General features: G+C 41.0%; 1 protein-coding gene across 9 annotated transcripts in view; it reads right to left on the bottom strand.

Moving 5' to 3' along the window:
- ptprsa (protein tyrosine phosphatase receptor type Sa) overlaps positions 1 to 25,782 on the bottom strand; it is a 256,970-nt gene that overhangs the window by 11,843 nt on the left and 219,345 nt on the right. For 7 of the 9 annotated variants that reach the window (XM_044362157.1, XM_044362156.1, XM_044362160.1 and 4 more), the window contains 10 exons: positions 22,522 to 22,569; positions 18,505 to 18,602; positions 15,592 to 15,715; positions 12,579 to 12,754; positions 10,280 to 10,399; positions 6,661 to 6,815; positions 5,436 to 5,721; positions 970 to 1,148; positions 712 to 838; positions 445 to 570 (listed from right to left, as the gene is read on the bottom strand). In XM_044362157.1, the coding sequence (XP_044218092.1) occupies positions 445 to 570; positions 712 to 838; positions 970 to 1,148; positions 5,436 to 5,721; positions 6,661 to 6,815; positions 10,280 to 10,399; positions 12,579 to 12,754; positions 15,592 to 15,715; positions 18,505 to 18,602; positions 22,522 to 22,569 (1,439 nt within the window). The remainder of the gene's footprint in view (positions 1 to 444; positions 571 to 711; positions 839 to 969; positions 1,149 to 5,435; positions 5,722 to 6,660; positions 6,816 to 10,279; positions 10,400 to 12,578; positions 12,755 to 15,591; positions 15,716 to 18,504; positions 18,603 to 22,521; positions 22,570 to 25,782) is intronic. The other 2 variants (XM_044362162.1, XM_044362165.1) reach the window with 1 other exon arrangement.

Genomic DNA, 25,782 nt, shown 5'->3' with positions numbered 1-25,782 from the left:
GGACTTTTGAGAAACATTCTTGGAAGCAATCGTAAAAAAAAAACAGCATAATTCTTTACTGAATTGCATTCTGGTCTTTTGAGGCTACTGGGAAAGCTGTATGTATGTATTCTTTGTTGGTTCTGTATTGCTGTTAAAAGTCAATATAAAATGCTGATCTATAAAGTGGCCCTCACTCTTTGAATCTGAGGGACTAATAATAAAATTTACTGCTCGTGTTTAAGATTGGTGACAACAATTTAATATGAACTTAATTTTAGCCATGTTGGAAATATTTCAAGTTGATGTCACAGCATCCGTGTTGGAATGGTTACATCTAGTTACTCAGATATGTATCTATTCATGCTTCCAAATGTTGCATAGCATTTAGTAGTGTGTTTGGTATTCCTGTATAAAATACCATGTCAGAATCCATTTCACCAAACACCTCCTGGTATGTCTTACCCTGGCGTCTGTGACCTTGAACTCTCGGAGGATGTACTGGGGCATGTTGTACTCAGCCATGGGATCCACCACAAAGTACTGGTACCTGGCAGAGCGCTCCGCCGGCCAGTACTGGTGACACTTTTCCTGTTTGAGCAAAGGGAGAGATTAACCCTTTGTTAATTTACTCACAAATATTCTATATTTCTTTTATCACAGCTTGGATGCTTCCATCAATAAAAGTAAAAAAAAAAACACAAGTCAAATGGGTGTTTGTGCATGTCATACCCGTCCCATCTCTCTCAGTTTGGTCAACATGACAACGATAGTAGAGTTGTTCTCCCAGAGCATTCTCCAGAAGTCTTCTGTAGTCTCTGCCAGAGGGCCCTGTGTGGCAATGTAGGCCTTCTGTTGCCTGTAAATACAGTAACATTATGTTGAGACTATTTATATTCAGCTTATATTATTCATCAGTGCCACCAATGATGCCAGTTCTGAGAAAAAACATGAGAGTGACACACATGCTGCTCAAACACGTCTTCCTACCTGTATCCATCAATGAAGCTTGAATTGATGTAGTCTGAACCTTCCAGGCCTCTGATTGGCTGCAAACAGACACGTGTGGTCTCGTAGGGCATGATGTTGACCAGCCGATTCTTGAACTTGTTGCAGGGAAGGTTGGCACTGATGAAGCGTGACGTGTGGGCTTTGGAGTTGGCCAAACGCTGGTGGGAAAAGACAGAGGGATAGATGGATAAATAGAGGGAAAAAAAGCACAGAGAGAGAGTAAGGTAAAAAAAAAAAAATACAGACGGAAAAAATGTTACACAGAGAGTGTGGAATGAAAGGTAGGGAGGAGGAAGAAGATGAAAGGAACACGAAAAGAAAGTACAACGGTTGAGGGGAAGGTGGAAGAAATTGGCACAAGCCGTGGAAGTTACAAAGAGGAAAGAAGAGGAATGAAAAGAGAAGAGAGAGGAAGGAAGAGCAGGAGATGAGGATAAAAGGAGGAGAGATGAGGAGGGGAGGACAGGTGCAAGACAGATAAAGAGAGGAGAATATCAATGACAGAAAGTAATAAAGCACACACAATCTAATCTGATCTTTCACCCACGTTTTACTGATGATGGCACAGCGTCAAAGGGCCATTGTTTATAAAGAATATATTCATCGGAAAGCAATTCAAAAACTTTCGCAACTTGTGGGGTCCTGCAGGGTCAGATGCAACAAGGGAAAATATGCCACACACACACACACACACACACACACACACACACATACAGACTAACAAGCCTCTGGATCAAGTCTGTGCGAAACAGAAAACTCGTCTAAAAGTAGGTCACTGGCACCTTTGATAATGGAAGCGTTGTATGTGTGCATAAAACATAGACTCGCAGAGGGATGTTCAGAAAGACAAACAGACACACACACACACTGCATAATGATCAAAATGAGAAGCTGCACTGCTACATCATCATCGTCATATGGACCTCAGTGGGAGTTTGGGGCTCAGCAAGTCTTGTGATCGCCTCCTCTCGGCTTCAGTGTCTCAACAAAGAATTTGTGTGTGTGTGCTTGCTTGTTAGCGTTTGCCTGCAAATGGAAGACACCCTAGTCAGACTATTTAGGGCCCCTTTCATAAAGAGAAGCGCAAGGCACACTAAAGGCGTGGGCAGCATCGCAATAGGCAAGAGAGAAGAGATGACTTGCAACTGACCCCACTGAAAAAAGAGGCGGGAATGCAGATTTATTTTCTGGACTCTCTTGTCTTGTCTCTCAATAGTTGTCAAAATACACAGATGTGTCACGGCACTCCCCTGTCCCACCTGAATGTTAGTTGCATCCTTCCATTGAAGTATGTGGCATTCAAAAGTGCTTCTCCTGGCATTTCTGGGTTAACAGGACCTAACTTTCGACTTCTCTATTTTTCCCATTAGAGCATTCTCCTCTCTTTCTCTCTAATTTCCCTATAGCACCAGTATCTCCTTGTCAGTGGCCACTTGGAGTGTGTCCAACCCCTCTCCTCCTCCTCTCGCCATCCCTTGCTACTGTCCTCCCTTTGATCTGTGTTTCACAAAGGCACCTGGAAAGGCTTGAGGTGGCCTGGCAGCGCTAAAGAGGCCCTCAGCTACACCAACAAACACTGCAGAGGGTGTAGGGAACAAAGCCAAACCTGGCAACCTGTCATCCAACAGGGCAGAGAAGCATCTACGGTACCTCTGGTCACATGCCAGTTCCTTCCCATTTATAGTACAGGAGGGTAAGAGCTGCTGTACATGAAGCATGTTACACCATAACAGGGATAATCATATTTAGTGTTATGTCAGACACTAGAGCTTACAGAGGTAGTTATACGACAAATTGGCAATAATTGTGTAATAAGTTATTGCAGTTATTATCACATCATTACTTAACGTTGCCTGAATTAACATGATTATTTCTGGCACACTGTGTATATCAGGTAATATTCTAGTTTATGCTTAAGATATAATGTCATACAATGCAGGTAAACATGCATATTAACTGTCACCATAATTTTTATTCAAAGGAGCATCCCTGTCCTCTTGTTGAATTTGGATCCCAGTCAAATCTCAACTGCTGATGTCTACATAATTTCTTTGCCATTTAATTTCAAATGAATCCAAGTAGCCTGGTAGCTCTGATTCTGTTTGTGTTGTGATTCATGTATGTTGCTGAATACTTGTGATTATGTGCAAAAATGTCTTCTTTGCATCAATCTTTCCCTGAACATGCCTGTTATTCACGCGTATGTCCCAGAAAGTGCTAGTCTGACAACTTCACCGCAAGTCCCTCTTCTCGGTTTGTTCTCCCTGCAAAACTCCTGTGGATTCAACCAGTCACAGCTTAACTCAGTACGACTGTTTCCCACCTGAGAATTACAATGCCCTCCCACCGATCCCCATAGTGCAGCATTCTGTCGAATCACTTCCTTAGTGCCAAGTTAGCATACAGTCGTCCCTTTGTTAATTAGCCAAACGTCCCTCCCTCCACTCGCCCTGCCATCCACCTCCATTTGTCATCATCAAGTATTAATTACTTTGCACCCCTACCCGCCTTCACACCCACCTCTCTCCCTTATTCCGACTGTAGTGTGGACGTTATTAATCCCCGTTCGACTTCTAACGCTAGCTCAGCATTATCTCTGTTACAGATGGCGATGGAGATTCCATCACTGTTGTGCGCCAGTGAGTTAAAAAAAAAAAAAAAAAAAAAAGGTCGAAACACACACCAGCACTATTATTGTTTCCTGGCAGGGGGGTCGTGTTGATGAATGGCGATGGGAAGATGACGAATGATTTAAGAGTGAGCGTGTGCGCAAGTCAAGGTCAGCAGATACTGACTGGAGCACTGATGCTGAGGTGAGTTTATAAGTTGATGATTTTGAAGATCTTTAATGGAGATCTATGTTAACACTGTTCTTGGCGGTGTATCTTCACCTACTGCTTTGTCATGAATTTCTCTTAGAAAGCATACACTCCTTCTTTCTTGAACGTAAACTCAAAACCATGCTGCTTTCAGCCCCAAATCCTTTGTCTTGCGCCTGCTAGATAAAACCCAATTTCTTTGCTTAAGCATATTTTTCAAATCCTCACAAATGAACAATGTGGCCAAAGAGTGAAGGGCTTCGATATTTCCATTTTCTAGCTTCGCAAAAAATACAAGAATAACTCAAATAGTGTGTATCCAAGTGATTAAATTATTGAAGCAAGGCTGAAGAAAATAAAGGAGATTTGCTTTCTAGTCCATGTGAGATCCTATTATTTGGACAGCATATATAAGCTGACAAATAGCTGCCATGTAAATAAGGCTGTCTTAATCTATATTGTACTTACCTGCGGCTGAAAGGTATTATATCTTCAAGAAAAATGATGTTTTTATCTAAACTCTTTAAGCTTAGTATATTGTACACTTTGTTCGTTCTGTGTATCTATTATGTCTCTACGGTATGAGCAACAAGCTGAAAGAGACATTTAACCTGTCTCCTGTCTGATGCCGAATTCAGTTTGTATGAAGTATAAGGATTTCCTGTAAACTGTGTATTCACTCAAAATATTATTCTCCCAGTTCCCCCAATAAGCTACCATAATCATCCATTTTGTGCATTCCCTAATCTCCTCATTTAGTTTCACAGTTCTTTGCTATTAACACAGTTGTTGCTCAAGCACTGATGTGTATATGGAGTTTCATTGGTTCAAGCATCAAAACGCAAAGAAATGTATCATCACAAATCAAAAAGCAATTATTGCAACCCACAATTAAGCACACTGCAAATAATGATGAAGAGCAAAGATATGAAAGGCGAAAAAATTGGATTAGCATCCAAAAACACTTCTGGGAACATAAAACTGGCAGCAAGTCTCATTTAAAAGGCTTACAGTTGCTCAAGACAAGGTGACAGAACTCAGCAAAATGTACAAATTCTGTCTTCATTATTCAGTTATAATAAAATCCAAAGAGTGAAAAGATCTAATATGTCTTCAATCTGATTTGCAGGTCGTTTCTAACTGTCTTGGCCTCAGCTCAGCTGAATCTGCCAGATGAATTTTTGAGCTGTCTAAACTAATGTTAAAGTCATTTGCAATTTCAATTTGTGCCTCTGTTTGTCAAAACTCAAAACAGGAGCACCTGGACAATTAATGGAATGGAGCCACTGTTAATATTATTATTTACATCTGTGATTTTCCTGCTTTAACCAGTCAAAATGTCTGCTGTGAAAAGGGTCTATGGTCTATTGAGGAAACTGTGTGGGACTTATACATAGTGACCATAGGCGTACAGTCAAATCAACCAAGAAGTGAATATGAGTGAAGTTCGTTTGATTTTTACCTTGTTCTGCAATCAAATCTGAAATTCACCAAAACCTGCTAGAAAACTAAAAAGTATTTTGGTTTTTCGCCACTAGGGCGCACATGACCTCAGTGCAACAAGGGATGTGTTTCACACATACCCTGAAAAAAATGACCATCAGCAAACTGCTCCATTTCTTGTACCTTGAACTCTAGCTCCATGCCAGTAACATGCTCGCCGCTCTCCACCTGGGCCAGCTTCTGGATGTAGGAATAGAGGCTACGTGCAGCCACCTCAGTGTTGCCGCAGGCCACCGCCTCCAGCAGTGCGTCATGAATGAAGCTGTACTGGTCCTCTGTCTGCACCATGTAGTTTCGCTGTGAGCGCATCAGTGTCACGTGGCCGTAAATGTCGACCGTCTTCTCGTGCTTGATACGCTCAAGCATGGCATCGATGACAATGAAGCAGCCTGTCCGGCCAACACCCGCACTGTAGAAGGGAAGAAGCAGGAGGTATTACGATGTTTGTTCAATAGAAATTCATTTATCCCTTGCTCTTATTTCTAGGGATTTTGTCTTCTTGGGGTAATGTGGCTTTGAATGTTAATTTTGTTAATACTATGGGCTTGTCACATTTGGGATGTAGGAATTTCAGTGTTGTTTACTGCTGTTCTCCCTCCTAAAATATTAAAACATTAGGTGATTATGTATGCCCGGTAATGCTTGTAGATTTATTATGGCATTGCAATTTAAATAATTGATTAGGTGTGGAAAACAGAGAGATATGATGATAGCTAAGGAGGGAATACAGAAACGACCAAAATGACAGAACAAGAAGAGAACACTGATGGAGACTGAATGAAGCAAGCTGTCAAATTTCAGTTTTATTGTGTAGCGCTTTGGACTCACTGAAGTCTTTTTATCTTGACAAAAAGGAAGGTTTCAATTTGAATAAGCCATTTGAGAAATATCACTTGTAAAAGGAGGAAGGGCTAAGGAGCAAAAAGTGAGAAGCAAGAAAGATGGGATGGGATTATTGTGAGGCTTTTGACAAAGAGGGGAAAAAAAGAAGCAGAGATGGGGAAAGTGAAAGCAGGAAAAAAGGATGCTTTAAAGAGAAAGATGATGTGACCAAAGAAGAAAAGAAAAGAGCATGTGTTTGTATAATGTGTGTTATGTAATGTATAATAGCAGATACACAGGGAGGAGCTCTGCCATTCTGTTTGCTCATTGGTATACACACGTATACATGCTATGGGGGAAAAGCAAAAATAAAAAAGGGATACCTCTTCAATGTGTAAGGTTAGGTTAGATTTTTGCATGAAATTGTCCCACTTGGGCACAGACACTCTAGTTACATAAAGATTTAAAATCAGGACACTTTTGCATGTGAACTAAACCAACCCAACATCATAACACTCCTGCTGACCTGCAATGGGCAATGATGGGTCCAGCATCAGGCGGGTTACAAGTCTTCACCCTACGGAGGAAGGCCAAGAAGGGGGTTGGGTACTCTGGTACACCGTGGTCAGGCCACGCCGTGAACTGGAACTGGCGAACCTCCCGCTTCTCACTAGAGCCATTCTGGAAAGAGCAGAGAGAGAGATGGGTTGGATATGGTGGTGCAGTTGTCATGAGTGGACTGATGGGCTAACTGGTTGTAACAAAAATGAACTGAAATGGTGTCTGAGTATGTGTGTTGACTTGGCAACGAGGCTGGTGGAGAAATGGTTCACTTTTCAAAGTATTTTAGGGATTATTACATGATAGGTGTTCTCATTTATTTATAGATGTAGCCTTCAACCTGCTGAATCTACTTCTACTTGTTAGTTTTTTTTAACGTTTCATGGAATGCCTTTCATCTACCTTTTATCTATACTAGCCTAAACCACTGACCACTGACTCAGCCTGAAAACCCCATAGCTCTCTCTTCAGCCTTAATATCTCCTGAAAAATTGAAAAACTAATTCTCACATGCAGGCAGGCAGGTGTGTTGTTTTGAACAAGTTATCCTCCCTTGTATTGGTTTGTGCAACCAACCTTCTAACGAGCTTGACAGGGTTGTACATTGGGATTAAGACAAGTTGCACATTTAGCAATATTTTGATGAAACTATCAATGTTTGCAACATACTCATATTCCCCTGAGAGAATGTTCACACAGTAACTTGGATAAATAAAAGCTGACCACTGCTGCCATGTACGGTGAAAAAAAACAACTAATGTTTTCAATGGGGTGAGTGGTTCATTGATTTTGGTGTAATTTTCCTTTGGGAAACACTTTCACACAAATACAGCTGATCAGATGGACTCATCATAATAAAGAAGAAATGATCATTTCTGTCCTGAACAGTACAGGTGTTTATATCTTCATCTACAACATCTGCAAGCAAGGCAGCAGGCCCAGATGGTGTGCCCGGCCGGGCACTAAAAGCATGTGCCGATCAGCTTACAGAGGTGTTCACTTAAATATTCAACCTCTGATTACAAGAAGCTGCTGTTCCAACATCTGAATGTCTGAATGACTGTCGCCCAATAACGCTAACACCCAGAGCCATGAAGTGCTTCGAGAAACTTGTGCTTTCACACATCAGAACCATCATTCCACCTGATCTGGATAAGCAACAGTTTGCCTACTGGGCAAACTGCTCCACAGAGGATGCCATCACAACAGCTCTCCACACCGCTCTGACACACTTAGAGGAACCAAACAGCTATGCGAGGATGCTATTCGTGGATTTTAGCTCTGCATTTAACATTGTCATTCCCCACAAACCGGTCAGCAAGCTGTACAACCTGGGCCTCAGTTGTTCGCTGTGCTCATGTGCTCACAACAATCTGCTTCCAGGTTAGAAAGCCACATCACCAGCATACGTAGTTACTGACGCCTACTACATTACCACAACGACCCATGCAGATAGGTTGGTGATGTTTGGACAAATACAATCTGATCACTGGCAAATAACAGTGTGGACAGTCTGTCTTAAAGATCTGATTTGAGAAACAAATCTGATTTGCCTGCAGTCTGAACAAAGCCAAAGATACAAGTTGGGATCCAGAGGACGATTTTTCAGATGAATAAAAGGAGATAAAAAAAAAATCTTCCTTGCATCTCTCTATCCTCCTCTCCTCTCTTTCCTCTAAGAAGATCCTCTAATGGAGGTACTCTTTGCATTTCAATGCAGCGCTTCTGCTTCCCTGACAGAGGGAATTTTTTCCTTGCTGAATAAATGAATAAATGAGTGTGGTAATTAAAAGCAAACTGACCTAGTTCTTATTTTCTTTTTTTTTTTGGACATTCCTTGTTCTCCCGGTCAAAGCTGGCAGTATGGATGTGATTGGCAGTTGGCTGTTGGTTCCTTTAAAGTTATCAGGATTTATCAGTGGAGACAATTCTGTATCACTGCAGGACACACATACATATGGATAGGTACCACTGTGATTGCTTTGTAGTTGCGCTGTGTGTATGTCTGTGAGTCTACTGCCATCCCTTGCTACCTAATACTTCACACAAATCCAGCAAAATATTTTTTCTCGGAGATATAAAGTGAAAACAGCTCAGAGAGAAATCACAGCAATGGCTGCAGATTTTAAGGAGGGGGGAGAGGATAGATAGAAAAAGAATCATATCTGTGGGTTTGATGGTGGCTGAGAGCGGCAGACTGTAAATGGCTCTGAATGTCAATCAGCTGCCTTTAAAGCACCATGGCTGCTGATATTTTGCAATCTTTACCGTCATTGGTTTGCGCCGGTGTTTGTTCTGATACATGCCAGCTAAAAAGTCAGTAGCGATTTTAGTTTGGTGCTATGTAGTTACAAGGAAAAATCTGTAAATGCTCAATCCTTCCAATGGCAGGTTCTCTGCTATATGTCTTCTTACAGCTTTTCAATTCAATTCAACTCAATTTTATTTATATAGCGCCAAATCACAACAAAAGTCATCTCAGGGCACTTTTCACATGGAGCAGGTCTAGACCATACTCTTTAATTTACAGAGAGAGAGACCCAACAATTCCCCTATGAGTAAGCACTTGGCGACAGCGGTAAGGAAAAACTCCACTTTAACAGGAAGAAACCTTAAGCAGAACCCGGCTCTAGGTAGGTGGCCATCTGCTTTGACCGGCTGGATTGAGAGCCAGTTTGCATGCAGGTGTGCTTGAAATGTCTTTTTTTCTTAAACTTTTTTTTCTCCTCTCTACGTGTGTGTGTTTTGAAGTGCAATTTAATGAGTCTCGAACAGTGTGTGAAATCCGCAGGTGTCTGTCTGTGCATGGCGTCATATTTGGGGATTTTTAGATGATATTTTATTAAACATTATGATATATTTTTTATTATATAGTTTATTTGTGTTAAGTTGTATGAATATATGTAATTGGGGTTTGGTGTGTGCATGTAACTCTACATGTGTGCTTGCATGTGCAAAATCTTCGTCTTTCATATTTTCATTTGTAATGAGACTCTGTGTGTGTGTGCCTGTGTGTTTCAGTGTTCGAATTTGTATGTGTGTGGGTGCGTGTATGTGTGTGTGTGCACAGAAGCATGAGAGCAGTCTGCCAATTATGTATATTGAGTTTCTCTTCTGCTCACTTTACCTAAGTGCTCCAATTTGGCAGACGCACATAAACAGATGATCTATTGAGAGGAGAGAGAGCTGAACAAGGTAAGAGGGGGTGGACTCGAAGGACAATGGGGACGAAGGGTTATATGTGTATATATCTTAACATCAAAGAGAAAAACAGCACATGATTTATGCCATCATTTTTGTTGCCTATGCAACTCTTACAAGGTGCGTGAATTGGCCTTCTGTTTACTGGACGGACACTGAATAAGGACGCTGTTATTCATTGTTATCCAACTTGATAATAAATATAATGGCTGTTTTTTTTTCCTTGACACAGGTTTTACCACTGTCCACTTTAGAGTTTTGTCCATGTCCTTGCTGGTATATTAAAGTACTACTTAAGCAAAGAGAAGATGTAGACAGCTGAAGTATGCTTGTATGTGTGCTTGAACGTGTGTAGGAAAACGAGAGAGAAAAATTCATCCTACCTTGTGCAAGGAGAAGGTGCGGACACAGAAAGTGGCCAATTCTATGGTGTCCAACAGGGTCACTTGGGTCATACCATAGGTTTCTGTGCCACGACTGGGCCAGTACTGGTCACATTTAATCTGGGACAGAGAAAGTGAGAGAGAGAAGAACAGATAGAGTTATCAGTTGCAATATCTATGTCATATTCTACTAAACTGTGTCTCCACTAATAAACAAGATCACATGAGAAGAGCACAGAAAAATTCAAATCAGAAAAATACATGGACTCACTCACACACACACACACCAGCTCATACAGTATTCCCTCTTGTGGATTAAAACACCAGGCAGTGTTGACAGAAACACTGTGGTAGCTTCTCTCTATTTCACATCAGAGAAACAACACTGTGCACAATGAACATGGAATGTGACCAGACTGTCACAGAAACTCGTCTCCTCCAGCTTAACTTCAACAACCCCAAACAATTCCTGCCTGCACCCTTGCCTCACTCAATCACAAACAATTCTTAATTCAGTATGTGTCAAAATAATAACAATAAACTTTATTTATATAGCACTTTTCTTAAAAATGTTAGCGTGCTTTACAAAAAGAAAATAAAACCAGAAAAAGCAGATTAAAAGGAAGTAGAGACAATAATAAAAAGCCTGATAAAGTGTAATCATTTCAGATTAGTACCTAATTTTTCCAAAAACTAAAGTTTTTTATCAAATCTTGAATAGATATCTTATTTTGAGTCAAAATGTTTTAGCTGTTTTTCGTCCAGTGAAGCAGTGGTTCTACAGTATATCTGTATCTCTATAAAATGCAACACCTGCTTCCCCCCAGTCCTCCCCTGTCAGCCCATCTAATAAAGATTCATTCAATAAGGGGTGTGACGCGCCGGCAGACATCTGATGAGATGTGACAGCTAGTGAGGGAGATGCGCTGCTCTCCAGCTTTCTCTCCCATTTCCTGCTCGAGCTGACACTCAAGTTCTACTGCCCGCTAATCCTGATCACGTTTGACAGGAGTGGAACGCACATGTCAGGATGGAGAATAGGTAAACAATTGAAAAGGGATAAGGGGAGGGAAGATGAGTGGAGACACCTGAAGTGAGTGAGCCTGATGTTGACACAGGTTTTGGTTGACAGGATGAAACATCACATTTGGCTTTTTGACATTCTGACAACCCTACTTCTTGATAGCAAAGACAATTATCTCCGTGGATCCGTCCTAATGGTGCACTCACACCATATGGCTTTATTTATTTCTTGTTTTCGTAGCGCTCACCTGTATTTTCAGCTCGTCATTTAGAGAAATGGCTCGTATGACAGGCACTTTGTTTACATAACGACTAGCTGTCACTATGGGAAAACAGAACTGATGTACAACTGTCAAACACTTAACAGACTTCCTTAACAGAGCCAATGTGCTTTAAATTGAATCACTGTGATCACAGTAACAGCTGCCATTTTTATTCTACATTTACCATTTAAAATCTGATTGTTTGTGGTTGTAAAGTGATGCTGTTGAGCTGTATAATATCTCTAGAAAGTGCTCCTTTCTAGACATGTTTTTCACCTTGTGGCTTCTTCTCATGGATGAAACATAAAACAAACAGTGGACTAGTGTAATCGCATCCTGATATATCTTTACTCCCTGCTGAAACTAAGCCACTGTGCTCCCCAGGCACTTTTTCCTCTAACTTCCACTATCAACAGATGGCCGTGGGAGGCACTGGCCACAGGTACCTCAAAAAACTCCATTGCACTCTATCGCTTAAAATTTAAATTTAGCTTCCTGCACTGTACAAGTAGCTAAAACTCTCTGACTTGCTAAGCTCTCAGAGCTGTAGGGAACATGCAACAGCTTGTCGTTTTCAAAACAAGGAAATTCAAATAAGGAGAGCAAAGAGAGTGAAATCTGTGAAGATACTCCAAGTGGACATATCCTAACTTATCAGATGTGCCCAGGTAGACCGTCTTTGAGTTAACTCTGTTTTATTGCCCACCTCTGCTGTGTTCACCACCCCATTCAAATTTCCAGACTTCTCTCAAAGCAATCCATCTCAAGAAAATGAAGTCTGATTACCTACCAATGAGGTTCAGGTGTGCAACTGGGAAATCAATGTAAAGCTGTGCCATTTTCACACAGCTGGCTCTTGTACTTGGTCTTGTGAATCAGTGATTTGATTTTGAGGTTTATTTAAAAACAACATTTCAAAGTGGTTTGTGAGGTCACTGGAGGGGAGCATTGAAAAGAAACCTACGAAAAGCAGGGCCCAGCCTATACCCCTGAAATTGATTGAGCCGACTTACCCGTGACTTCTCCTCTAGTCTGGTCATCATGACCACAGTGGCTGCTCTCTGTTCCCACACCATCCTCCAAAAGTCGCCGAATGTCTCCGGTAATGGACCCTGGGTGGCGATGTAAGCATTCTGCTTCCTGTAGCCATCAATGTAGTTGGCATTGATATAGTCGCTACCTGTGATTCCTAGATACAAACCACAGTGAGAAAGATTGTGAGATTAAACAATGTATTGTTAATCCATCTCTCTGCCTTCACTTCCTCATCATTTTACTTTTCTCAGTGTTTGCATCCTTTTGTTTTGTGCCATCTGCCTCCATAATTCACACACACTGCCCCTGTTTTCCAATCAATGAAGGTGTAAAGATTCTAGATTGCAAATAAGGAAACAAGTAAATTACTTATATAATGAGTCTTCACACATCTCATTGTTGAAACAAGCAAAAATTGGCTAAGATAAGGTAGATGTAGATAGCCCTAGGGCTTAAAATGTTCTAGTTATTAATCTTGTCTAATAGATCCAAGAGTTTGTTTGGAAAATAATATATATTTTAAGATGATATAAAATCAAAAAGGGATGTTAGTAGCTATTCCACAACCCTTCTCTCATTTCTCCTTGTAGGACACCTCTGTTGTTGTTCCATTCGAATGGATTCAAATGCAGAAGTGCTTCTGTCACAAATTCCTGTACTGCTGTTTTTTAGTTTCTTTTTTATTTTACCTCTGTGGTTCTGCCTAAATTGCTGTGGATGTGTTGCACCAGCCTCCATCTGATTTACCACTATGGCTATAGTGTGAAGATGGAAGATAGTGAGGAGTAAATCAGTAGATCAAGCCAGCATCCCTCACAGCCCCCCCAACATGCTCGGTTACACTCCGGTCCCACTAGCTGGAAGGAACCCCTCTGTACTGCTGTGTAAATGAATGTGTACTGGCAACATTTTAATGCTGATGATAGTGCTTGTAAGCTCCATCTCAAAATCCTGCATCCACTGACTGCATGTAACTATCAAAGTATTCAACGGCATCCTTTAATGTGTCTACAGCAGTAACAGAACACTTCAAAGCTTAAATATGTAGTTGACTGCAAGGCTTCATCAGGGTTGCTCATGATATCAAGTGTACAAAGTTATATAACGATGAAACAGGCCTCTAGTCTCATCATGTGCTGTACAAAACTGTCATCGAGCTCTGATCTGCACCTGTGAAGAGCACCGCTGTGCACAGGGCATCTACAATTTAAGATAATGATGACACTTAAAATCGTAGTATAAAATCTTGTGCATCTTGCCAAACTGTCATAAAGAGTGAAACGATGTGACTGTGCAGCACACAAAAAGTCAAGGAGTCCTTGAGCTTGATGCAGAAAACCTTCTGACTCAGTTTATGCCAAAGTGTCGTTAATGTAAACAAGATAATCTGTGATTAGGGTATGTCTAACACAGAGCATCTGACAATGATAAGACAGAACATCACCCATCTTCATTTAACCAACTTCTACAACCCTGTCACTTGAAAACAGACTCCAGCGTGGTGGCATCTGTGTTTGAGAGTCACGTCTCTTTGACTGACGTCTCCTCACTCAAGCGACAAACAATGAAACACTCGACTGGGCTAATTTAGGAGAGGAGACGCAGTGAGGACAACAACCAGGGTGGAGAGGAAGAATAAGATAGAGAAAGAGGTGGGGGAGAGAGAGAGAGAGAGAGAGAGAGAGAGAGAGAGAGAGAGAGAGAGAGAGAGAGAGAGAGAGAGAGAGAGATGGGGGAAAGGCACAAAAAAGACAAGAGAAGAAAGGATAAAAGAATAAAAGACAGAATAGAAAAAAGAAGAAAGAAACAGAAAGCCAAATGCCATTAAAACGGATACCACGTCGCACAATCTGACTGTGGTGCCTTGGCTTTAGTCATAGCTAAATGAACAGAGAATGGCGGCGTGCATGAATTGTTCTACTGCTGCGACTAATGGCAAAATCACTGCAGTGTAAAATAGAAATTTCAGACTTGATTAATTTATGTATTTATGGACGAGGCATTTTTCCTTGGGATAATTTTGTTATGCGTGTTGTTGCACCCTCAGATTGGCCTGACTATTGCGAAATGTCGAAATCTAGTCGGAGCAGTTAGCTCACACAAAAGGAGAGAACTGTGGAGTAGGGAGTTTGGCACTACTGTGAAGAGTCGGGAGGCTCTTCTGGTGATGCAACGGCAGAACAATGTCAGCGGTGAAGGGTGACTACCTCTGACAATGTCCCTTGAGATTTGGAAGTCAGAGGAAGAATTTTACTGGCTCCAAGATTCTCAGCACTGTGTCTACGGGCAGTTAGAGGGAAGTCATGAGAGAGGGGCAGATCTGATGAGACAAATGGGACGGTGAAAACACTGGTTAAATTCCTGGGTCACTCTGAGTGTTAGATCTGATTGAGTGCTGGGCCCAAAGATGAGCTGAAACAAGTCCTCGCCTCAGCCCAAAAATAATTCCATTAAATAAACTGCTTAGCTAAGGAGGAACAAGTTGAGCTGAAACGAGTCTTCCGCTCAACCACCGACAAAATTTCGTTTAGTTTTATTCTGTAAATTCACTGCTTATCACATATTTCTTTCAATTTCACTTCATGTTTTTTTCTATTTTGCTTCATGCTACTGTGATGACTCACGACATGTCCTGTGAAGGCCAACCCAGTAGTGTAGTTCTGTCTTTTCTTTCAGCTATCCTTTGTTCTTTTCTGGTTAAGTAAAGAATCAGCTACAGCACGGCCCCATTCTCTATATATTATTCAATTATATACTTTCAAATTCTACAGTATTTTACTGCCTTGATTGTACTTAATATATTCTATTTTGCACTGCTATGCACTGTTCTAGCTTGGTCTTAACTGTCTAGTCCCATCTGGTCTAGTGTACGTCTGTTCAGTAGAAATTTCTAATTACTTAAACCAACTATGATTATGAGGATTTCCCATGTGAGCTCAGCTCATCTCTGAGATGGTGAAGGTGCAGGATGTGAGGATGAGTGAGCCTTACCCTCGATGGGAGCCAGGATGACGCGGGAGTGGTCGTAGGCGATGACGTTGGCATAACGATTTTTGGGCTTGTTCACCTCCAGGTTGGAGTGTTCCCAGGTGAACTGCTGGCCTGGATCGATAGACTGACGGGGGCAGAGACAGGCAGAACATGCACACACAAAAAACATTAGAAGCACCATGAGAGGAGCTGAGCAATAACAATACGGCTTGAATGTTATCATAGAAAGAATAGTAGGAGGGGGGAGGGAGAGATTGAAACTGTGATTTCCCTAAAGGAAAAAGAACATGGTATCATGAAAATCTGCACACTGCTTCGTTTAAATACTCATGGCAGCTGCACACACTACTTTATCAAGATCATTAATGTAGCGAGCGTATAATGACAAATAACAATATTGATGAAGGTGGCTGCTGCCCCCCTTGAGGGGTGGGTGTGGAACAAGGCCCGACACTCAGGTGGAAGAAAAAATTAGCTGTCTCTTAACAATTAAGAATTCTGGATAAATATTCTGTTTACTTGTCAGGATCATTTAGTTTTCCATTACGATCTGTGGTTTTCTCATAGGTGTCTAGTGCTCTGTTGACGAGTTGTTGGTGGCTGGAGAGAGACTTACATTAAAATAAGGTCCAACTGGAAATATGATCTAACAATTTGTATTCAATCATAACAGCAATAGGGTCTTCTTTAAATAGAGCTTCCCTTTGTGTCAAGCTCTTTTCATATTTTTTTTCTTATTCTCTCTCTTTCTTTCTGCCCTTTCTTTTCTCTAGCCCTCTTTCTTTGTCCTGTTTTTCTTATCTGTATCTCCTCATCTCCCTTTCAAAGTCTTCCAGTCTTTGTGCATGTTTCTTTATCTCTTTATCTCCTTCTCCATCTCCCGACTCCTCTCTGATGTTTATACTCCATCTCTATACAGCAGTCACCCACCTGTTCTCCTGCTATTTTCCCTTTTCCTCTAGTGTACCTTGAGGCAGCGCACATGTGTGTATTTGTGTGTGCGCAAGTATAAAGATTGGGGTCACTTCCCTGAAACATTGCTCAATTCAAAAATTGAAAAACACATCTGTGCACTCGAAGCATCAATAATATTTTACATAAATTACATTTAGGGAACATTTGCGGGAAAAAGTCCACTCCTCAATTTCAGGAGTAACTAATTCCAGAAATGATTTAAAAATTGATTAAGCAATAATTACTCAAGTGCTATCTGTAACAGCTCCAATTCCTCCTTCTTACTCCTCCTTATGAGCCATGATGACAAGTTTGCTGTTGAATCATAGCTCCTACAAAGAAGTCAAGGTTTGCAGGACATGGCTTCAAACTACCCGACAGCATACTGGTTTCAGTATCGTCAGGTAAAACTGTGGCTGCATTTTCATTGCTATTTGTATGTCAGATTATCTCCTCTTCATCTCCGCTTTCCAGCTGTGATACCCTGCTCTCTCTCTACCCTCACTGAATCCTCATCATTAACCAAGCCTCCCCACCTCATCTCTCTGCTTTCTCCCCTCTTCCCTCCATTTTTTTCCTCCTCCCTCACATCCCGCCTGGCTAAAAACCAATCAGTCAAAGCCCTGCAGAGCTGCGCTTGGCAAGCCGGGGCGCCCGGACGAGCAGCCATTCATCAAGAAAATAACAAAATTAAAATTACACTTCTCTATTTAATTTGGTCATTTATTTTTCCTGGGGGGTGGCTGTGTGAAGGGGCAGGAGAGGGAGTGAAAAAGACTGAGTGGGAGAGGAGATGAGCGGGCGGTTTCATCCTCTCTTAAAGCCAAGTAATTAGAAGTTGTAGTCGTAGCAAACCGTCAACTTTAGTATCGCGTCTCTCGTCTCTCTTCCTCCCTGAATGGAACAAGCTTGTCCCTTTGGTACACAGCCCGGATGTGGATTTATGAATAATAGATACCAAAGAAATACTGGATCGCTATGAGAAGTCATTATCCACCAACATCCACCGGCAGGCATGATGACGGCAATCTATGCTGGTATACCCGCTTCCTACCTTAGCCTGGCATGCAGCAAGGCGACAGGCACAGTGATTTAGGGATGGCGAGGAGGGGATATTGCTTGTATGCAAACGAGAGCTGATTCAGCGCTCCTGATTTCTAATCAACTCTGGTGTCATTTATAACCGCCGCGGTCTCAGAGCTCAGACAGCTCAGTTACCCCCTCCACACACAAACACACACTCACACACACTCACACACAGTGCGAGTTCTGCGCAACAGACAAGACCATATCTCCATTTAGGAAGAAAGAAAATCTGTACTCTTCTGTAAGTTTACTGCTGTGTGTTTAAAAAATTCAAAACACATTTATTAATCAATATTAAGGGAAAAAAATGACAATTAATTAAATTTCCTAAAAATAAAAGACAGCCATAACCTTTAATCTGTAATTGCTGGTCTTTAATGAAGGTAAAGGAAGTGTTTAAAAAAAGTGTTTCTGTTTTCTCAGCTTAACACAGTTCAATGTACTGCCATCTTCTAAGAAAGTAGAGGCATTTTGAATGCAAAAAAACAAACATATATTTTATTTTGGGGCATAAATATTAAACCACTTTTTCTTGCCCATAGTTCCTGTGGTAGGACTGGATACGTTACATTATGATTTTGAATAAATCGCATTTGGGGATTTAGGAGTTACCACAACTGAAGGGAATTTCACAATTGAAAATGACAATGGTCTTGCTCATCTGATATATCTGAGAGGATATTCATCTGGGTATTTCACAATTGTACCATCAGCTACAGCACTGTCAACGAAAAAAAAAGACTTAAAAGAAAACAAACAGCCATTTCCTTTGGGGAAAGAAGGGACTTTTATGTTTCTTTCTGATGAGACCACGATCAGACAGATATTAATACTCTGTTGGAACTATGACCCTTTAACTTTTGGCCCACTCACCTCATATTCCTGGGAGAGCTTGAGATTGTCGTTGGCCTTGAGGAGCTCTGTGTGTTCAGCCAGCTCTGAGATAGGGATGGGAGGGTGATTCATCATACCTGCTTGCCAAAAAATGGAGAGAAAAATTCCAGAAGATAGGAAATAAAGTTCATTAGTAAAGCAATCAGAACACCAGTTCAAAACTCACAAATCACACAACACACCATTTATGGGTGAGAAGTTCTTGCTTACATAACAATGGACGCTGGGTTTTAGTGGTGAGGAAGCTTGTGCAGAATGTGGTGAATGTGACACACAGCAAAAATGTATTGACTAGTGATGTTACAGGAATATGATTGGACCAGGCCAGAGCTCAAAAATAGCTAAGTTTGTCGAGCAGGGCTGATTGATTATTTGCCAAAATGGCTGGTAGACAATGGTCATGATGCAGACAAAGAGACGACCTATTAAAGTTGCTGAGTGTTGCCAGAGGAAAACCCAGACCAACTATGTCTCAAACATTCAGAGGCATCAATAATTTTTAATAGCTTGGGAAATGAGTTACAAATCACACAAGATGAAAAAGGTTTTGACAGCGAAATCACGGACAAGAAACACTACAGTCCTTTTCACTCCTTAAATCAGTGAAATGCTTATGTTGACAAAAATACCATGCACTCCTCATTGAAGCTTATCAAAAGTAACATTTCAATCCTGGATTACTAGTTGGTGATCAAACAACTCTGCAATGGAAATAAGGATGGTTTTACTTCAAGCAGATCTTACAAATTCAAACAGACTGCATTATTTCTCATTACCTATACATGAATACTATGTATCATTATTTTCAACATTTATACTTCATTGCTTTCAGCACCATCCTCATTAAAAAAGAAACATGAGAGAGAAGCTAAGACACATTCTTCTGGATCAGACCTAACATATCTTTCTAATCTGTAATGCTCTTGTTGTGCTGCGTTGTTAGCACGGTGACCAATTTTGACTGTCGCCTTTATAAAAAAGGAGCTTATTCTAGAGGGGAGCACTGACCTGGGGGCTCATGGGAGGGGAGGTGGGAGGGGGATACGGAGGTTTAGGAGTTGACAAGTGTGAGTGATGCTGAGTGACACAGTGAGCTGCTCCATTCCAGTCAGCCAATGCAAAGCAAGCAAGCTGCTGTTCCTACCCTTTCCTCCATCTGCTTGTTCCCTCAAACAAAGGAACATTGGCTCTAAGATGAACACCCCTTATCTTCCAAAATCACAAAAAAACATGCTACTCAGTTGCATATCCGATGCACACTTCTCCCAAATCCTTCTGCCATTTATCCAAAGGAATTCCCAGAAAGAACTAGCTTTTCAGTTGGGTGGGAAAATTCTAAGATTTTTTTTTTTTGTTTGCTCCAATATCCACTGAATATTGTGTTGCTGCTGCAACAATATTATCAGCACTGCTGTGCACTCCAGTCACTAATCCATTTAGGAGCATAAAGCTGAGGCCATGTAATGGAATATGGAGCAGCCATAGATTGTGGCTCTGTCCCTGCATGAGGCCTGGCAGTACTTAACGCTTTCATATTTTTAGTAAGGGACCTTTTTTTCTGTCGAGTGTCGAGGTCAAAAGTCGAAAAAATGTTGACATCTCTTCAAAAAAAAGTTTTCCAGGCTTAATTGAGCATGCGAATCGACATAATCACATTAACCATCCTTAATTTTCTCTCTCTGACAATGCTTAATATCCCTCCAATGTCAAGGGGGGTCACCAATGTTTTGGCTGCTTTTGTTGCACTTAAAAGGGGGGGGGGGGGGGCCCAACTCTCTGTGCTGACAGTCTTCATTAGTAATGGCAATTTATTTTACACTGAGAGAACAATGCAGCAGCGTCAATTACATGAAGATTAACAAAGATTACAATACATATATGAGACAAATGGAGATGACACTGGATGCCGTGACATCCTCCGGAAAATGAATGGACACACTGCATTAACAGACTAGTTGACGAGAGTTGTCCAACAAACACCCATGCCCTTCTTAATGGATCATTTAAATGCTGTTTACTGAATTAATAGTGCTCCTCTAAATTTTAAAGCCTATCGTTACTCCATTCAATGTCTTAATGTGATCTCAAACAGAACCTTGCAAGGTAAGGGGAGACCTCAAATAATATTAAGATATTTGGTGTGTTTATTTATTCATACTTGAATGAGACAGTTATTAATCACTTGTGGGAATTCATTGAGATGAACATCAAGAAAGAGAGCAAAATTTCAAATTAAATTTGGTTGTCAGTCTACTTGTTTCAAATTCAAAGGGAAAAGGTATCAGAAGCTATGAGGGAAATAAGTAAATGTGTATGCAAATGAGGGGCTCACACTTCTCCTTGAGAGAACAAGAGCGGGTTGTTTGAGGCGAGATCAAAGAATGTTTGTATGTGTATGTGTGTGTGTGTGTGTGCATGGTTGTATCCGTGTATGTGTATTTGTGAGTGTGCATGAGTTACAGATGTACTCAAACTCCATCAATTCCTTTCAGTTTTTGTTTACTGCCCACATTACTGTCTGCATGTGTAAGTGCCTGCTATGGTTAGATAGATATATCAAGCCACAGTGTTTACATATACATCCAAATGAACCATGATGCACTGCCAGTTAAATAGGCTGAAGGTTATACATTCTAGTTTTTGTTCATTACTTCAAACTTTGGTGGAATGTTCTGTGAAAGTTTTGTGAGAGCAATTTGAATACTCACGACTGTAAGAGGCTTAAATCCATTATTTCATCTTCATCCATCTTTGCCTTTTGTCAACATAACCGATTGCTATAAGTTGTCATATTTACTCTGATGAACCTCACAGCTAAACACATCTGTTTGTGTATCTTCTCTCTCTCTCAGTGTAGTTTTCCCTTCTAAGCCATTTGTTTTGTTCTAAAGACAAATGAGTCAATCGCAGCCGATTTGTTTTCTTTTTCATATTGTCATTTATACACTGCACGGCGCAGTGCAATGTTTACCCAAGAAAAGATTTACTTTCTAAACTAAGCTTTGCTATGACCCGGACTTGAGCAAAGTCACTCAAGGACAAATAGCTGTTATTCTCTACCCCCACTCCCATGCTCTCGTCCTCAACAAAACCCCCTCGCCAACAGCTTTTTTCTATTCACGTGCAGACTCTTCCGTTTTTTTCCGTCGCAATCAACTGCGTGATCAATGAACACAGAAAAACAAACTAGCGTCTAATTACACATTTCCAATCTCTCGATCTGCAGTCGATGCGCCTGAGAAGTATAATGATTTTTTTTTGATAAGCCAAACCAATCTCTCTCCAAAAGCCTATTTATGATATTGCGTATTTCTAGATAAAAGGGAAGAAGTCTGTCTTTGGGTAAGCAAAGAAAATAAAGGGGGGAAAAAGGGGGGTTAGAGGAAACCCAGAAACTCTGCTTTTTCTCTCAGATGATCCTTCAGTGAGCAGGGAGAGAGGGTGATCAAATGTCGAGCCATTGTTTGCCACCGCTTTAATTAATTCTGCTCGTTATCTCCGAGCACAGAAAAGACCCCGTTAGTTCAGAATGGAAATGGAGCAGTGGTGGTGAAGGAGGAGGAGGAAGAAGAAGGGAGAACAACAACAAGGAGGTGAGGAAGGGGAGGAAGAGAAAGAGGGATAACAGAGATTGTACCCCTGTAAAAAAAAAAAACTAAAAAAAAAAAAAAAAAAAACGCTCAACCATCTCTGCATCTGCAGAAGTGATCGCACAGGTTATTTATGCATGGTGGATTAATGCACAGCCAACAGCCCAAGTGAATATTGTGACTGACATCCAATTAAAGTAAAAAAAAAAACAAAACAAAACAAAGAAACAGCCCAGTATGCCAATAGAAACCAACATAAAATTAATTAGTGCTTAAATTTTGCTGCATCATGTGAAAAAACAAACAAATGCAAATTATGTATTTGTAAATGGAGGCAAGCGGTGCTTGAAAAAAAACAAAACAAAAAGAAAGCTGGTACGCAAATGCTAAAAGCATAGAGACTAACTTTCATAGTCAAAATCTGCTTCACTCTGAGGACTGCTTAGACCAGAATCTGAAAGAACAGCAAACATAAGGAAAATGGTTTCAAAAAGGCTGTAATGCAACAGAAAAGGCTTTTAAAAAAGAAAACATAAAAATGAGCAAAATGATAAAAGGCCAAGAAATAAAACACAAAGGAAATAGTACATTCTTTTTACCAACAGTTTACCGTCAGTAAACTCAACTCAAACCTTCTCAGGGTGGCCTGAATGACAGATTTGAGGCCAGACTGCAACACAGACATGAAAAAGTAGGGCAAACATTTTCAGATCAGACCTTCCGCTACCAAATCCCAATCAGTGCCACAGTCCTCCTCAGGAGCAGTCTGGTTAGCCATGGGTGTCAGCCCCTGCTTCCCCTGCTGAGAAACCCTACTGCAAAGCCCCATATCAACAGTCATAGAGATCAGGGATAAAAAAAAAAAAATTGATTCGCTATCTCTGAGCTTTCATAAATGCCAGTTGGAAGGGCCTATTGAGAGGAATAAGAAAGAGACAGAGACGGGAAAAACCAGCTTATGTTTCCTGGTGAAAACTAATTCTGAAAGGTTCCTTTGTCCGTGGCTTGGTGCTGAGACATTGGGAGTGAAAGGTGTGGAAAAGTATCCGCATTTTTGGCTGACAGCTGTGGAGCTAGAGCTGATGGGAGTCAGAGCTCAGAGGAGTGTGGTGATGGTTCAACATCTTATCTGCTCCAGAGGAGAAGTCCTCTGAGGCTGTAACCAGCAATACTATGTCTAGGTAGACTCAAGTCTCCTTAACTGTTCAAGCAGAAAGGAGCCATCTTTAACAACGCACAGCAAAATTGGACATGTGGCTAAGAGATGCAGTTTGATGGGATGGCTGTTAACCTACCCATCAAGGGAAAGGAAATTAATTTTCGCCAGGGCTGAAACTAAATTAGAGAAACAGGGTGACTAAGATAGAAAGGATCACCCAATGATGGGAACATGGATCCAACAGACAGTTGTTCCAGAGAATGTATGAGAAGTGAGAAATGGAAGGAAAGGAAATATGATTTGAGGACAAAATTAAATTTCTATGAAAAATTTTCTGCTCTCTTCCCAGAAAGCCTGGGGCCCAAAAACAAAAAAAAAACATGCTGTGAGATAGAAAAAATGCAGGTAGGTCATCATTCCCAGTTGGAAGCCAAAATATGTTATAAATTTATTTTTTTTTTCCAGATGGAAAAAAGGATGTACAGTGTGCTCGCCTGAAACAGTGCTAAAATCAAATCCTGCAATTTGAAAAAAAAATGGCTTAACTGAGTTATGGTGGGTTTACCTTTCAATGACATCTTGATGAGAGGATGCGTGGCCAAAGGCGCCAAATAAGTGCAGACAGATGAAGACATCGAACATCCCCCTCTCCCTAATTGATTTGTGACAATGACTAATTAAACCAAGCAGGGGGCACTCTGATCCACTGTCTCCAAATGTCATTCATCACAGCAGGAGGGAGGTACAGGCACGTCTGATTATGTTTATGTGCGAGTGCACGCTGTGTGTGTATGTGTGTTTTCGATAGAACTGTTTGTGAGGAGGAGGGCACGGTTGTTGAAGTCGTTGCTGTAATCTGGAGAAACAAGTAGGTTGCTGATGCATGCGAGCGATTGGCTGATGTTCGTGGATTTGCAAGAATGTGATGCTGTCTACAAGCTTAAATGTATAAGTCACTTTTCTGACAGAGTTATGGGGGCGTGATATAATATGCCATGCTGTATTGAAGGGAGGAGATAAAGAGAAACAGAGATGAAGACGGCTGAAATATAAAATATATCAGAGATAGGTTACAGAGTAAACCCAGTGAAACTCTGTTCACCTGCCCTTTTATTTCTAGGAGGGGAGTTTTTTTTTCTATTTTTGCCTGAACAGTAACAAAATGATTTCATATTACATAGCACAGAAGGGAATGTTGAACTGATGAAGTGAAGATACAGTTTTAAGGTAAAAAAAATGGAAAAAAAATAAAATAAAAAAAAATATTGCAGGCTGTAATTCTTGATGATCACCAGCTGTTTACTATAGTTTAGCAGCGTTTTAACTGCAAGGCTGGGAAGAGTAAAAAACAACGAGAGAGAGAGAGAGAGAGAGAGAGAGAGAGAGAGAGAGAGAGAGAGAGAGAGAGAGAGAGAGAGAGAAAAGGGAAGAGATCTTGTGAAAAAAATGACAGAGAAAAGAGTGAGTACTCATAGATAAGGGGGGGGGGGCTTGATTGGAGACAGACAGTAGATACCCACTGAGTCGTGCTGCTTCATTACTTTGGCCCCATTTGCCAATTAAACCCCAGGCACATATGAAGATAATGACAAAATGAGCCACTCTGCACCCCAAGGACTTATGAGATGTCACTGTGAGGCTGTCACATGACCTAAAGGCTTTAAAGCACAAATGCACGCACACGCAATGTACGCACACTCTCTCTCAAATGCATTAACCAAACTTAGCTTATAGGAGGGCTAATCAAAAACATATTTTTTTTTGCTCTCTAGCACTAGGGGTCCCTGAGCACACATTGCCGATGTGGCATATGCTCTGTTGGATTGAAGAGGCCTTGGATAAGTGCACTGGGACTATGCTCATTTGAACAATGGTCGCTATTAGCTGATGGGGATGTTCACAAATGCTCACCGGTCCACTTAATTGGGCTAAAATGTCCATTCAAATTAAATTCCCTGGGTACGGAGATAACGACATTGCCCAATTCCGTGGAACAACGGCAGGGCTGTCGAATGAGAATGCTTGTCATATATAAAGAGAAGTCTCCGCATGTGTTGGTGAATGTTATGTTAAAGGGAGCAAGAGATTGTAACAAGAGCTTCTATTATTTAAGGAAGTGAGGAGGACAGTTGAGGGCACGGTGGAAAACGCTGGAAGTCAGAGAGACAAATAAAGAGAACTGCCATTATAACCTTGTCATTACAGAACCACTGATAGGGGCTTTGAATACCAAGCAAGATAAAGATGAGGACAGTGAATTGAACTTCCCCATTTCTGTGGAATTATGTGGGTTAGTGCATTTTCCTTTAATTTATGTATCTCTCTTCTCTGATGTAAAGAAGTCTTTTTTTTTTCCCCAAGATACAAACTCAAAGCAGCATGCCTGGGCTTCCAAGGAAGCTGAAGAGAAACGCTCCATTTTGAAATCCAAGCCTTTTGATGGAGCACAGACTGGCCATGGATGACAGATGGATGGCTGACAGACAACTGGGCTAGGAGACAGAAAGG

This window comes from Thunnus albacares, chromosome 9 (genome assembly GCF_914725855.1).
Source record: "Thunnus albacares chromosome 9, fThuAlb1.1, whole genome shotgun sequence".
NCBI classification, from domain to species: Eukaryota; Metazoa; Chordata; class Actinopteri; order Scombriformes; family Scombridae; genus Thunnus; species Thunnus albacares.
The sequence above is the reverse complement of the archived record's forward strand: the minus strand, read 5'-3'. Positions and strand labels throughout refer to the sequence as shown.